General features: G+C 46.6%; 1 protein-coding gene across 1 annotated transcript in view; it reads left to right on the top strand.

Annotated features, from left to right (window-relative positions):
* The first annotated feature begins 6,036 nt into the window (after positions 1-6,036).
* The window catches only part of LOC119463549 (uncharacterized), a 61,896-nt gene continuing 55,714 nt past the window's right edge, over positions 6,037-12,218 (top strand). The window contains exons 1-2 of the mRNA XM_037724384.2: positions 6,037-6,440; positions 7,129-7,796. Of these exons, the coding sequence (XP_037580312.2) occupies positions 6,037-6,440; positions 7,129-7,796 (1,072 nt within the window). The remainder of the gene's footprint in view (positions 6,441-7,128; positions 7,797-12,218) is intronic.

Below are 12,218 nucleotides of genomic sequence, written 5' to 3'. Positions count from 1 at the left end.
AAATGTATACCGGAAATTTCGACCACGTGGGTTCTTTAACGTGCACCTAAATCTAAACGGGCCTCGAGCATTTTCGCCTTCATCTAAAATGCGGCTGCCGCATTTGCTGCTTCATTTGTTGCGCATTTGTTGCTTCAGAATGCGGCCGCCACATCCTCGCCCAAAACCTCACAGAGTGTCAAAGCCTTGACAAACACCGTGACAGTTTTTTTCCATCTGCAGACATGATTCGCTGTAAATTACCAATCCAAACTGAAGCGCCCAGGAATGAAATTGTGATAGTAGCACCGGTTTCTTGAATTAGGTCAGTGCGAAGCGACGAGAACAAAGGGTGGGTGTCATGATGTGCGCTTAGTGGTCATCGACATAGCATCAAGGAGTAGCGAATTTACGGCTGCCGCGCGAGCTTTGTGTGCAATGAAGACGACGGCGGCGACGTGCCACGCGGCTTTGGCGCGAGCGCGCCGAGCGTCGCAAGAAAAAAAAAAGGAATCTGAAGAAGTCCGCAAGACACGATAATTGCTTTCCTTCAATCACCCGATTCTTGGCCAATCCACCATAGTGGGTACGAGGCACTTTTGAAGGCAAGCAAGCAAGCAAGCACGTCAGCGCGGTTCTAGAATGGCTGCTGGGGTGCGGAGATGTACGCGCGTAGGGCCAGAGGGACCCGAGCGTACAAGCCCTTCACCCAACCACATCGATGTTTCCCCGATGGCCTGGTGTCTACCGGGCGCGACTTAAACAGGGACCGTTCGAGGAAGGCTGCTGGGGTGCGGAGGTACGGGCTTGACGGGCTCCTGGACCCGGGCTCACAGAGGCCTCCACCCAGACGCAAAGTGTTTTCCCGGCGACCTGTGGCGTCTCCTGGTTTGCGGATACGGCGCGGCGTTGCGACGACCGGACAGCTGCACGGCTCGGCGGTCCTCGAGCGTCTGTGAGTGTCGCTCCTATTCCTTCTTCAGCCAGACCATTTGGAGCAGGAACTTAACACCGGTGAACTTTCTTTCACGACTTGAGTAAGTAGAACCCGGACTTTGTATAGCCTTCGCGTTGAGCGCGTTCAGTTTGAGAGCGTTGTGTTGAATCTCGCGCTGTTTGATGCGTGCACAGGGTTGCACTTTAAGTTGGTTACCATAGCATCAGCCAACTGACGTTGAGATTCAGTGAATTAATATCCTGTCCCTGCTCTGTATTGATTGATGGAGTTGTTGTTGATATAAAGTGTAGTTGTTGTGTTTGTAATTTGCAGCTGGCTTTGTTTCTTTTTGCCCAGAGGCAACACCTCGGCCGCTTAAATAAGACTCGAACCAAATTCATCACAGTGGGTAAGTGGGGGGGGGGGGGTGCGTTGCGGAAAAAATTTAGGAGGGGGGGGGTGTGAACCCCGTCAGGTTGCATGGAGCGTTGCTAACACATAGTTCTCCGCGATAATGCCGTGCCGGTTGTGCAATCATCGCGACGGGCACCGCTAGCCCTTCGGGAGCCACTGCGTGAGGAGCTGCAGCACATGGAGGAAGGCGGGATCATTGCAAAGGTGGCAGAGCTCACAGACTGCTAAAGTCCACCTATAATAGTACTTAAGACGGATGGGCCGTTTAGGTTAGGCATGGACACGAAGAAGATTATAGATTGTACTAGAAGAGAAACTTGGGCGAATTGGTGGGAAGTCATGGGTGCAATAACGTAAAATGTTTCCAAACTCTTTTGATTTCACACTTCTGACGTCAAATTTACGTAACCACCGACGCATCAGACGGTGACCCGCAGTTGTCTGCACAACCCAATCAAACACTATCCTCGTTTATAGGAGATCACCTCTGTTGGCTTTCAAAACCAATAACATTGTCTACACTCAGCGGTTTTTCTTATCCATTTGGCTCACAACAGGCGAGGAGCACGCTCTAGTGGAGAGGGTTTTAATGGGGCCGAGCCAGCACAGTGAAAATAGATAACCGCATGAAGAGGGTGGTGCCGGCTTCTCCGATTGCTCCGCTTCGCCTTACTTAGCTTGCGGTGGCTGGTCAAAAATTGCACCGACGTCCAACGGAAGGATAAGAATGCCGCTAAAACAGATCCTCCGCAAGAAAGAGTTGGCACAGCGATGTCGTATGCATGCCGAAAGGGCTCGATAACGTTTTACTGCCACGCAAAAAAAAAGGTTTAATTATCATGCGCAAATAAATACATGCTCACAGGCAGGTGCGAGTAGCGAGGGCCTGAGCGATCGGCGGGCTGCCATCTTCTATTCCTTGCGGAACGGGGCAGTCTGTGGCTATGCAGAAAATTTTTCAGTTTTGTTCCGCATAATAATGCATTTTTTCGCGTACACGTCACTTTGATGTGGTGAGTTTTCGCGGTTTTGCGAGGTAGCGGTACAGAAAGGCGAAGTGGGAGTAGCCAGAATACATTTGACTAATAGCAGAGGGCTAATAGTGAAAAGGCGTCGAATCAGGACTGATTATTTTTCTTTTGTGCAGTTTAATGATGCGTAATCAGTGTGTACACGTTATAACAGATGGGGAGCTATCGCGGTTTTCGTGACGTCGCCTGGCAGACAGGCGAAGTCAGAAGTGGCCCAAAAATGTTTTGACCAATCGCGGAGGCTGATTGCAGAATTTGGAATCAAAACAGTTTGGAATCATTTTACTTTATAGCGCACCATATTTGGAAAAAACAGCGCTGGGTAGACAAGGAAACAAGGAAGAACACGACGCTGGCGCTGACTGACAAGTAAATTTTATTAAAAGGAAAATTCTCATTTTACACCATGGCCGACAGGACGACAAAAAGCGATATTAACATGCACAGCAGTAACCATCCGGGTGACGTGTCGAAGCCCATGAGGCATAAGCGATAGTGTCACCAAAACAAATAAAAACAACAAAAACAAATAGAAACCCAACAGAAGACTATCTTTGTCAAACTCAAGCTACCGTGAAATACTGATTTGCAAAAACCTTCATTCTTTATTACTAAGAGCGACAGACGGCTTACTAATACTTCTTTCCCCTTCCCTATCGATATGATAGTTTTCCATAAGTTACTTGTAGTTTGATCTTTATCCAGAAAAAACAATCTGTATTTTATTCTACCCCTCGGCACCCACACTCTCTACAGTGAACCTGCAAGTGCAAACCCCCCGTACATTTTAATGATGACAAGTGCTCCGTTTATCTGATATTCACATATCGACGAGTTTAGCCCAAATAAACTTTCCCGCATGACAGTGGTAACATTTAGAAGACAGCAAATCTGCATCGCACATATCTATTTCTTAACTACTGAGGACAAAAACTGCATTCCCTACCATGGCCCGGCAATTTATTATGCGAATCCGGAATAGCCAACCTGTGATGGCGAAGTGGTCACGTAACGCGCTAGCACAAACGCGTTAGAAACGCGCAATCTTTCGTTAATGTTGGGTATTTATTGTCATCGTGGTGCGTGTGTCCATGCGTTCTCCGGAAGCCGGAAGCTGGCTTCCGGAACCGGAAGCGGAACCGGAAGTGGAACCGGAAGCGGAAGTCGGCTTCCGGTTATACTATACATATACATATATATGTATATATGGGTATACATACATATAGGGACACACAACGCCATCTATTGAGCAATTCATAAAACTAGACGTGGCTACCTACTACGACGGGGACGAACGGGTGCCGCTATAAGGAGCTTCGCCCCTAAAATGCAATACTTAGGAAGCGTAGTAGTACAATTGACACGCATGCTCGTTTATTTTTATGCGGTAACCGCATTTATACGCCTGACAAGTGTTAACGGTTGTCGCTCACAGCTCAGCGAAAGATGCGCCTTTCTCTACCGGAACCTTCTAGAACGTTATTGATGGTTCTATCTGTTGCCTATGTTGTCGCTAAGCCTCGTGTAAACAATTTCTGTGCGCGACGGAAATGCTGATGTACAGTACATTTTACCACTTACGCGAGCACCAACGATTACGCTGGAAGGTTCATTAGGCCATGTATCATTTTCCGACGCATCTGATTTGCAGATCAGATTTTGGCGATCGTCGACTGTGCTCGCCACTACCGTGGTGCCTGAAGTGTCACTTGCTTTCCTGGGCAGAGGCAAGCCCAATAAACGTTTGGTGTCGCGATTCACAGTTTTGCTACTCTGTTTTTCACTGTCACTACTACCTAATGATATTGCTGTTTATATCTTTGCAGGCCGTACTACCAAGGTGTCTTACTTTGGTATCTACACTACACGATCATAATAGGTCGCGTCGACAGATGGCGCCGTTTTCGACACTGAAACCTGTGCTCGTCAGCAGTTGGACGGGTTACAAGTCTGCCATTCGTTGCAAAAACTTGACGCTTGCGCGGCTACGGCCCCGCTTTTGGCACGTGGGGTCAGAAATGGCAGCTACAGAGTGAGGAAACAAGACAGAGAATGCCAATTAAAACCCACCACGTTTGACCACAGCGAGTCCACCAGTAACAGGAAGCAAGAAAAGTTGCTACATTTGACCATAGGAGCCCCCCTTTAGGTGCAACCTGAATGCGCGAATAAATGTAACTTCTCTAATAATTTGATTCGCATCCTTAGGTTACTTCACCTAGTCTTCGGGGGCTATCTATCTATCTATCTATCTATCTATCTATCTATCTATCTATCTATCTATCTATCTATCTAGCTAGCTAGCTAGCTAGCTAGCTATCTATCTAGCTATCTATCTGTGCCTCTAACAAATTTCCGCCAACTTGGGTCACTTGGGTTGTTCCCTAGGTATGTGCCGTTCTACAATGAACCACTTTGACGCCAACTTGGGTGACTATGTGTCACTTGGTATGTCTGTTTTCAATGGCAAGAAATTGTTTAAGATTTCTCCGGTGCCTGGGTGGTATCGTACGCGCGCTTCGTAAATGTTCCGACAAACTTATCTTAAGGCATATTCACACAAGCGCCATGAGCCGATGAGAGTATTTTTCAAAGCCGATGACAGTATAATTCAGTTGTACACGTGGCTGCCAAATTACGGTCGCTTCGAGACATTGCTAAAACTCGCGGCTCCTAAAATTGGGAGTATGAGGCAGGGTGCATCCAATCCCGAAGTAAGGATCGGCCAGCACTACCTGTCGCTAAAAACCTGTAAGTCTTTTCCAGATGCAAATGTATGTCGGGATTTTTTTTTACATTTTTTGAAGCAGTAGCTAGAAAACGCTTACTACCTGGGTAATTATCAAAATGAAAATTTGATAGACATTTCACCAAAGGCGGCGAGCATGAGACATCGCGGATATCAGCATGCCTAAGTGTTCAAGCAAACGTAACCCAAAGCACGTGTAATTATCGATGCAACAGAAGCTCAGTAGGATGTGTCAACTTCTCTGTTCGTACAATCAGGAAGCTGCTCATCGCAGAAATTGGTCAATAAATTCAAGGGAATTTCTGATAATGGTACGGACAGCTAAGTTTCACGTCTTAACGGCAATCAGAAGTGGCCTTCTGAAGCGAAACTTTAATGCGGGAGGCCCCTGTGGGGGAAACCTAAACCTCCGAATGAAATACCTGTTGGACATTTTTGGTGCTATACTCGGCGACAGCTTTCCTTGACAGCACCGTGGAAGCTAGAGAGCCGAACCGCCTGTATGCGCGCGCGCCAGTAAATAGTACGTATTTTATTTTCTGATTCTAAGAGTTACTTGGCCCGAATAAATAAAACTTTCTTAATTATAAATATAGAACAAGTATGGGAAGCTGTTTATGGAAAAAAAGTTATCGTGCGCCTTATTTTTTTTGCTATTTTATTTCTTGGACGGCACCACGTTTTCCGCACGCCTGCTGCTTGCTCTCGCAGTAAACATGGCGTCCCCGATGCCGGCGGTACCGTGTGTGGCCGCAAACTCTCCTTTTCGTTCTCCGAGGAGGCTATACTCTAACTGTGACAAGAAGTGGGTCTCCAAACAAACCAAGCAGGTTATCTGCAATGTCTACGCTGGAGTAAGGCGCCGTCAGCCCGAGCTGTCGACGAAATCTGCGTGCCGGACTGTCGCCGAGCTCACCGGAGTGAGTATGCGAACGGTAGCTCGAATCAAGGCTGAAGCTCTGCGGGCCCTACTCTCCTCTCCAAAGCGTAAGAAACTGGATTTATCGGGCGAAGCTGGGAAGCGCATGACCGCCAAGACGAGGCTGCTGCGTTACGACACGTTTACGTTGGCAGCATTCCGGCGCAAAGTGCACAGCTATTTCATGCGCAATGAACTGCCTACGTCCGAGAAGCTACGCAACGAGGTGATCATCGACCCTCACATGGACATGCCGAAGATCAGCACTCGCGCGATGCAACGAACGATGAACGACTTGGGGTTCCTCTTCCGAAAGAGAAAAAGGAATTCCGCATTGCTCGAAAGAGACGACATCGTTGCTTGGCGTCGAAAGTACCTCCGAACAATCCGAGAAATGCGGAGGCAGCAGCGGTAAGTTCTTGCGTTCTTTTATTTTCCGCAAACGTTCGTTGCGCGTGCTTGTTGGTAAAAGTATAGACGCGAATGGTGAGCATGCGTGTGTACCTAACGGTGAGCGAAAACGAGAGGTATGCTTTGCATCAGTGATCGCCAAACGTGTGCTGTTTACGCGAGTGATCGAAAGCCTTACATAATCCTAACTTGAGTCGCTGCGAAATTCCCCCGTAATATAAGGTAGCTGTTCATGTTTGCGCTTGTACGGTGGAAAATAGTACCAGCCGAGGATGCGATGATCTGTGCCGCAGATGTAACTGAGCGTTTCGCTATTGCAGAATTTCCCGTCGCATTGTTTGGGAAGATTTACTGCCTTTTTTTCCGCGTAGCAGCAAGGAATCTAAATGACTTAAAGAAAAGAGTAGCTAATTTTATTGAGCGAATATGCTGTGCACATAATTGGGGATGTGGTTTCATTAGCTTTTATGAGCAGCCTGAAACATGTTTTGTAAACATTCGCTTCAGTCTTCCTCAGGGGAAGTTTTGCCTGCTCATCTTTGTTATATGTATTCACATGGGTTTTGTCAGTGGATTCTTCACGCTGTAACATAGGCATAACCTTGAATCAAGGCCGCTGGTTTTTTAATGGGCTGTTGCCAGCAAAGGTAAGCTCTTGACTATACGACTGATTTCTTTTCCATTACAGGACCATATACTACCTTGATGAGACCTATGTAAACGCTGGCCACACCAAGGAGACTGTATGGACAGACACCAAAGTGATGTCCCGTCAAGACGCATTTCGTCAAGGCCTCTCAACAGGTGTCCGTGCACCGAGTGGTAAAGGAGGACGCCTAATTGTTTTGCATGCTGGCAGTGCGGAAGGCTTTGTTGATGGAGCCGCCCTAGTGTTTCGTGCCAAGAAGGGCGCTGGTGATTACCACACAGAAATGGATGCTCCGCGTTTTCAAAAATGGTTTGTTGAACAGTTGCTACCGAACATCAAGCCACGCAGTGTGATTGTGATGGATAATGCATCGTATCACAATGCTCAAGTTGAAAAGGTGCCAAGTTCATCATCAAGAAAAGCCGACATCCAGTGCTGGTTGAAATCAAAAAGTATCCCTTTTTCGGATGACCAACTGAAGAGCGAACTGCTGCAGCTCGTTAAGCAGCATAAGCACATGTTCCTTGCTTACCAGATTGACACTCTTGCCAGCGCTGACGGTCATGAGGTTTTGCGCTTGCCTCCTTACCACTGCGAGCTCAATCCCATAGAGCTCGTGTGGAGCCAGGTCAAAGGCTATGTTGCTTCGAAGAACACTGACTTCAAGATCGATTCAGTCGAGAAGCTGCTGCTGGAAGGAATCGCAGGTGTGACCCCGCAGAACTAGTTCCGAGACTGCACTCACGTGATAAGGCTTCAGGATGAGGCATGGGAGCGGTATGGCATTATAGACAGCGAAAGAGAAAGTCTCATATTTTTTTGGGCACAGATCCGAGTACTTCTGATGAATCGAGCAGCTCTGACATGAGCGGAATTGATGAACTGCTATGAGCATCTCCATGTGTGCTTTTTCAAAGCTTCAACCTAATGATTACACGCGTGCTTAACCAGAAACTGTGATATTGCTTTTGAGGTCCATCAGTCACTGCTATTTATTTACACTTTTATTGCTTATTGACTTCCTTTTAATTTAATCTGCTGATCTCTCTATGTTTCGTTGCACTTCGTTTATGTTCTGGTTACGTTAATGTGATGTGATAATAATTGTTGGAATATTGTGTGCCAAAACGACTATGTGATTATGCGGCATGCCGTGCTAGAGGGTTGCACAAGTTTTGACCACCCGGTGTTGTTTAACATGTACCGAAACATATGTACACGGGCGTCTGGCATTTCTGATCCTTCGAAATGCGACAGGCTCAAACCTGTGCTTTTCTGTCAGCGGCCGTGTACTGTGCACTGTACTGTCACGGCGGCTGTGATGTGATGGCGTATCACGGCCGTGAACATTTACATTATACGCAGCACCAGCGAGAACCACATTTCTTAGTTGGGGGTTGAAGTGTTCAAAATTGTGGTAATTTTTCTGTGTGATCTCATGGCAATAGTGTTTGATGCCTTGTTTCATTGCTGTCTCAATTGGACCCGAAAGTGTGATACCACTTCTTGTCATTGTTTTGTTTTTCATTTACTCATTTCCTAATGTATTCTACCGATTCATTCTTCGTTATCAATGCGTTCCTGCTGTTACCTATTTTGATTTGTTTATTATAAATGGTTCTTATGGCACGCAATGCTTATAACTCGTTGCTAGCATTATAATATAATATTATAATGCTAGCAACGAGTTATGGCTATCACGTTCTGTGCCACAAGTGCAAAAATGTTATGTCGACATGGAGGGCCAGCAAAAAGTTATGGTTATCACCTTCTGTGACACAAGTGCAAAATGTTATGGTAATAATAATTGATGGGGTTTAACGTCCCAAAACCACGATATGATTATGGGAGAGGTCGTAGTGGAGGGCTCCGGAAATTTTGACCACCTGGGGTTCTTTACCGTGCACCTAAATCTAAATACACGAGCCTGGAGAATTTTCGCGTATGGCTGCGATGCAATAAAAGATATGAACTGTTTTTATGCATGCTTTATTTTTTTTCTACCAATAATATTAGGTATTATGGACAATACCTGCTACATACTGCATGCACAGGGATGGAAAAAACATCGACGGCCTACATGAAGGTGCTTGACCAGCGAAGCTCGATAAAAGTATCTGTATCAGTCTCTATTAATCGTAAGCTGTCTTAAAATCTTCTAATTCAGCGGCATCATGGTACTTGTGTATTTTAGCTGCGGTGTGTGCTTGGCGACATTCGTCACCTTGCTTAGTTTGCATAGCTATTATATTGTCACGGCGTCGTGACGTTGACGAAGGCAGCAATCGGCCGGTAAACGGAAAGTCAGATTACAGCAATGTACACTGGCACTGATAGCGGCGATTACAGCATCGGCCGTGGAAAAGCTGAGCATCGTTGGGACTCGCCGTCTTTTATACATCACGCATCGAACTTTCCAGCCTTATCACTGGCAAACTCTGAAATAAGCTTGACTGTTCGCGTCTTGCGCGCAATCTTAACAAAAGGATCTACTACAATTGCGAAGCTTCTCGAACACTGAGGCGCAGTCTGCGCCGATCATTGCTGACAGTCATTGTGGGCGTAAACCGAATACAGCAAAACTGAAACAAGACACGCGCGTAGCAGGATCGTGCCACAACCGGCCTTCCATTTCGCCTGCAGTGTACCAAGGCTGAATACTGTCAACGTTACCGTTCGATCACGTGTGGCGCGTGCCCGTATATCCTGGGCTGCCACACTTTTTGTTGACTGAACACGGAACCTAAGCTTCACTGTTATAAAGGCTGAATAATGCATGGGAAAACCTTCTGAACAGCGGAAAACTCTGTGTACCAGTATATATACAGCACAGTAATTAGCTGCATGTATGCACACTCATCAAAGTTTAACTCTGACGTTCCCATTTTGCAAGCATACGTTTTGCTAAACGCACTAGCGCTGCGAGCTAGCGAAAACCGAAGCTGGTACTGAAATCGGCTGCAAGCTGCCGGACTACTTGCGTAGTAACGCAAATGTGCGGAGGCTCCACCTCCGTAGCCTTCGCTCCAACGTCAAGAAAAGCTGTCGCCGAGTATAGTCAAGCATTTTACAGCGAAAGCTGTTGTGGGCTCATTCCAATAGGCGCTTCGGGTCGCGATGATGCCGCCGCCGACGCCCCGTAGGCGTTATCGCATGCGAAAAAAAGTACCCGCTCTCCGCCGGGATCGAACCCAGGCCCGCTGCGTGGGGAGGCGGATACTCTACCATTGAGCTACGCAAGCTTTTTTTTCTTTATTGTCTCATGTGAAAATTTCACTCATTTATCAACACCCCAGTTCAACGAAGTAACACGTGAAAAGCATATGTAATATGATGGTTGGTAAATATTACTGAGCTACGCAAGCGCTTGCTATCCGATAGCGGGAAAGCCGTTAACCATTGGCGATGGAACGCGTCGGATTGCACGCGCGACGGCGTCCCAAGCAGGCTGCGTCGGGCGCGTTGCAATGCGAGCGAATGTGACAGCCGTAGTTGCATTGTCGGCCGCTTCGCTGGGCCGAACGCCGCTAGCCATTGGCGATAGAACGCGTCGGCTTGCACGCGCGACGGCGTCCCAAGCGCGTTCCTGAAGCATTCACTCAAATTACTAGGTAGTACTGTCGAAACGCTCGTATAGCTTACGCTGGGACTGTGCTGCGTCTGCCGCGCAGGCGTGGCATTTTTTATTTCTCAAAAAAGCAGTTCAGCTCTGCAGAAATGTAAACAACGGCAGATCTAATTTCTGCGCATCGACATAAAGGAAAATTCAGCGCAACAAGATATTTACATATCTGGGGAAATAATGACCCTTCCTTTCGGGCCAATATTCAACGAGATATGGATAGTATGTCCTATGTTTAGCAACCCTGTAAACTCAATAGTAAAAACTGTGAAATTTCTTCTTTCGCATACGAAAGGTGCATCTTGGTTTTTGTCAGCAAGTCGTACTGGTAGCCATATTGAAGTCCTTGGCAGTGCTTTCATTACTTTCGAAGTGCTCGATTCCACTTCTCCACTTCACTTTTTTTATTTCCTTCTGCAGTCACTGCAGTTCCAGCCTGTTTCAGATTATTTCGGTCGCGGTTATCGCATTCCAATGAGGGCTGAATAAAAAAATGCTCGTGTACCGGTAATTTGGATCACGTTAAAGAGCACGAGGTGCTCAAAGTTAATCTCACCCCCGAAGTGCTGCCTACAGGCACTTCCCCCTTAAAAAGTGGTGTTGTAGTTTTTCTTTATTTTATTGCTTTGAGCTAACGACACTGGAAGTCAGCTGCAATGAAACAGCGTATCTTTGCGCTTACTTTACTTCCGTGCTCTCGCTTTCTTTGGGCTAGTCCTTGCTGAAGTTCAGAGTAGTTCTCTCATTTGATATGAACAGCTTTCTTCGACGTTCATGCTACATTCCTTATTTGTAAGGGTTTTACACACCTATTCAGCATATATACGAATGTTATAAAATGAATAAATGAATACTTCAAGAAGAATGTGAAATGAAGTTACCTGACAGTTTAATTTTTTTTTATTCTTCCCCGCTAAAACGAAAGAGTTTCGCGCAAAAGTGAACTTATTATTTGCGACTTCTTCTTCTTGCGAGCGAGGTCGGCAGCGCGCTATCAGCGTTCGCACGTTCGTCGTCCCGTCTGTCTTTTTTGGATGCAACATGGTTTTTGGATGCAACATGGCACCATTGCACTATTGGACTACGGCCAGTTGAGACATTTTGTGTCGAAGTCTGCGACGGATTTAGGCTTGCGGCACGGAACCGAGACATACGACGCCTTGGACAAAAACAGCTCGGCCGTCTTGGCGCAGGTAATTTGAGTTAATGATTCGTACAGAGGCATGTTTGAGACGCTTCCTACGGGCCCCAGCATTATTTTAACTTATTTTAGTAGTATTTGGGCTAGCTCGACGTACCCATTTTTGTGACGTACTTAGCGAAAATGAATCAGCCGTGTGACGCAGTTCATTCTTAATCTTACTAGGACAAGTTCGTGACGCTTTCTCTGACCCCTAACATAATTGTAATTATATCGTTACTTTTTGGGATACCTTTGAGACACGCTCGCCGCGCCTGGCGTTGCGATGCAGTTAGCGAAGCTCAGCCGTGGTGACAAAGTTAGCTT

Source organism: Dermacentor silvarum, chromosome 9 (genome assembly GCF_013339745.2).
Source record: "Dermacentor silvarum isolate Dsil-2018 chromosome 9, BIME_Dsil_1.4, whole genome shotgun sequence".
In the NCBI taxonomy this organism is placed as follows: Eukaryota; Metazoa; Arthropoda; class Arachnida; order Ixodida; family Ixodidae; genus Dermacentor; species Dermacentor silvarum.
Note: the sequence above shows the minus strand (reverse complement) of the source record. Positions and strands in the feature narration are given on the sequence as shown.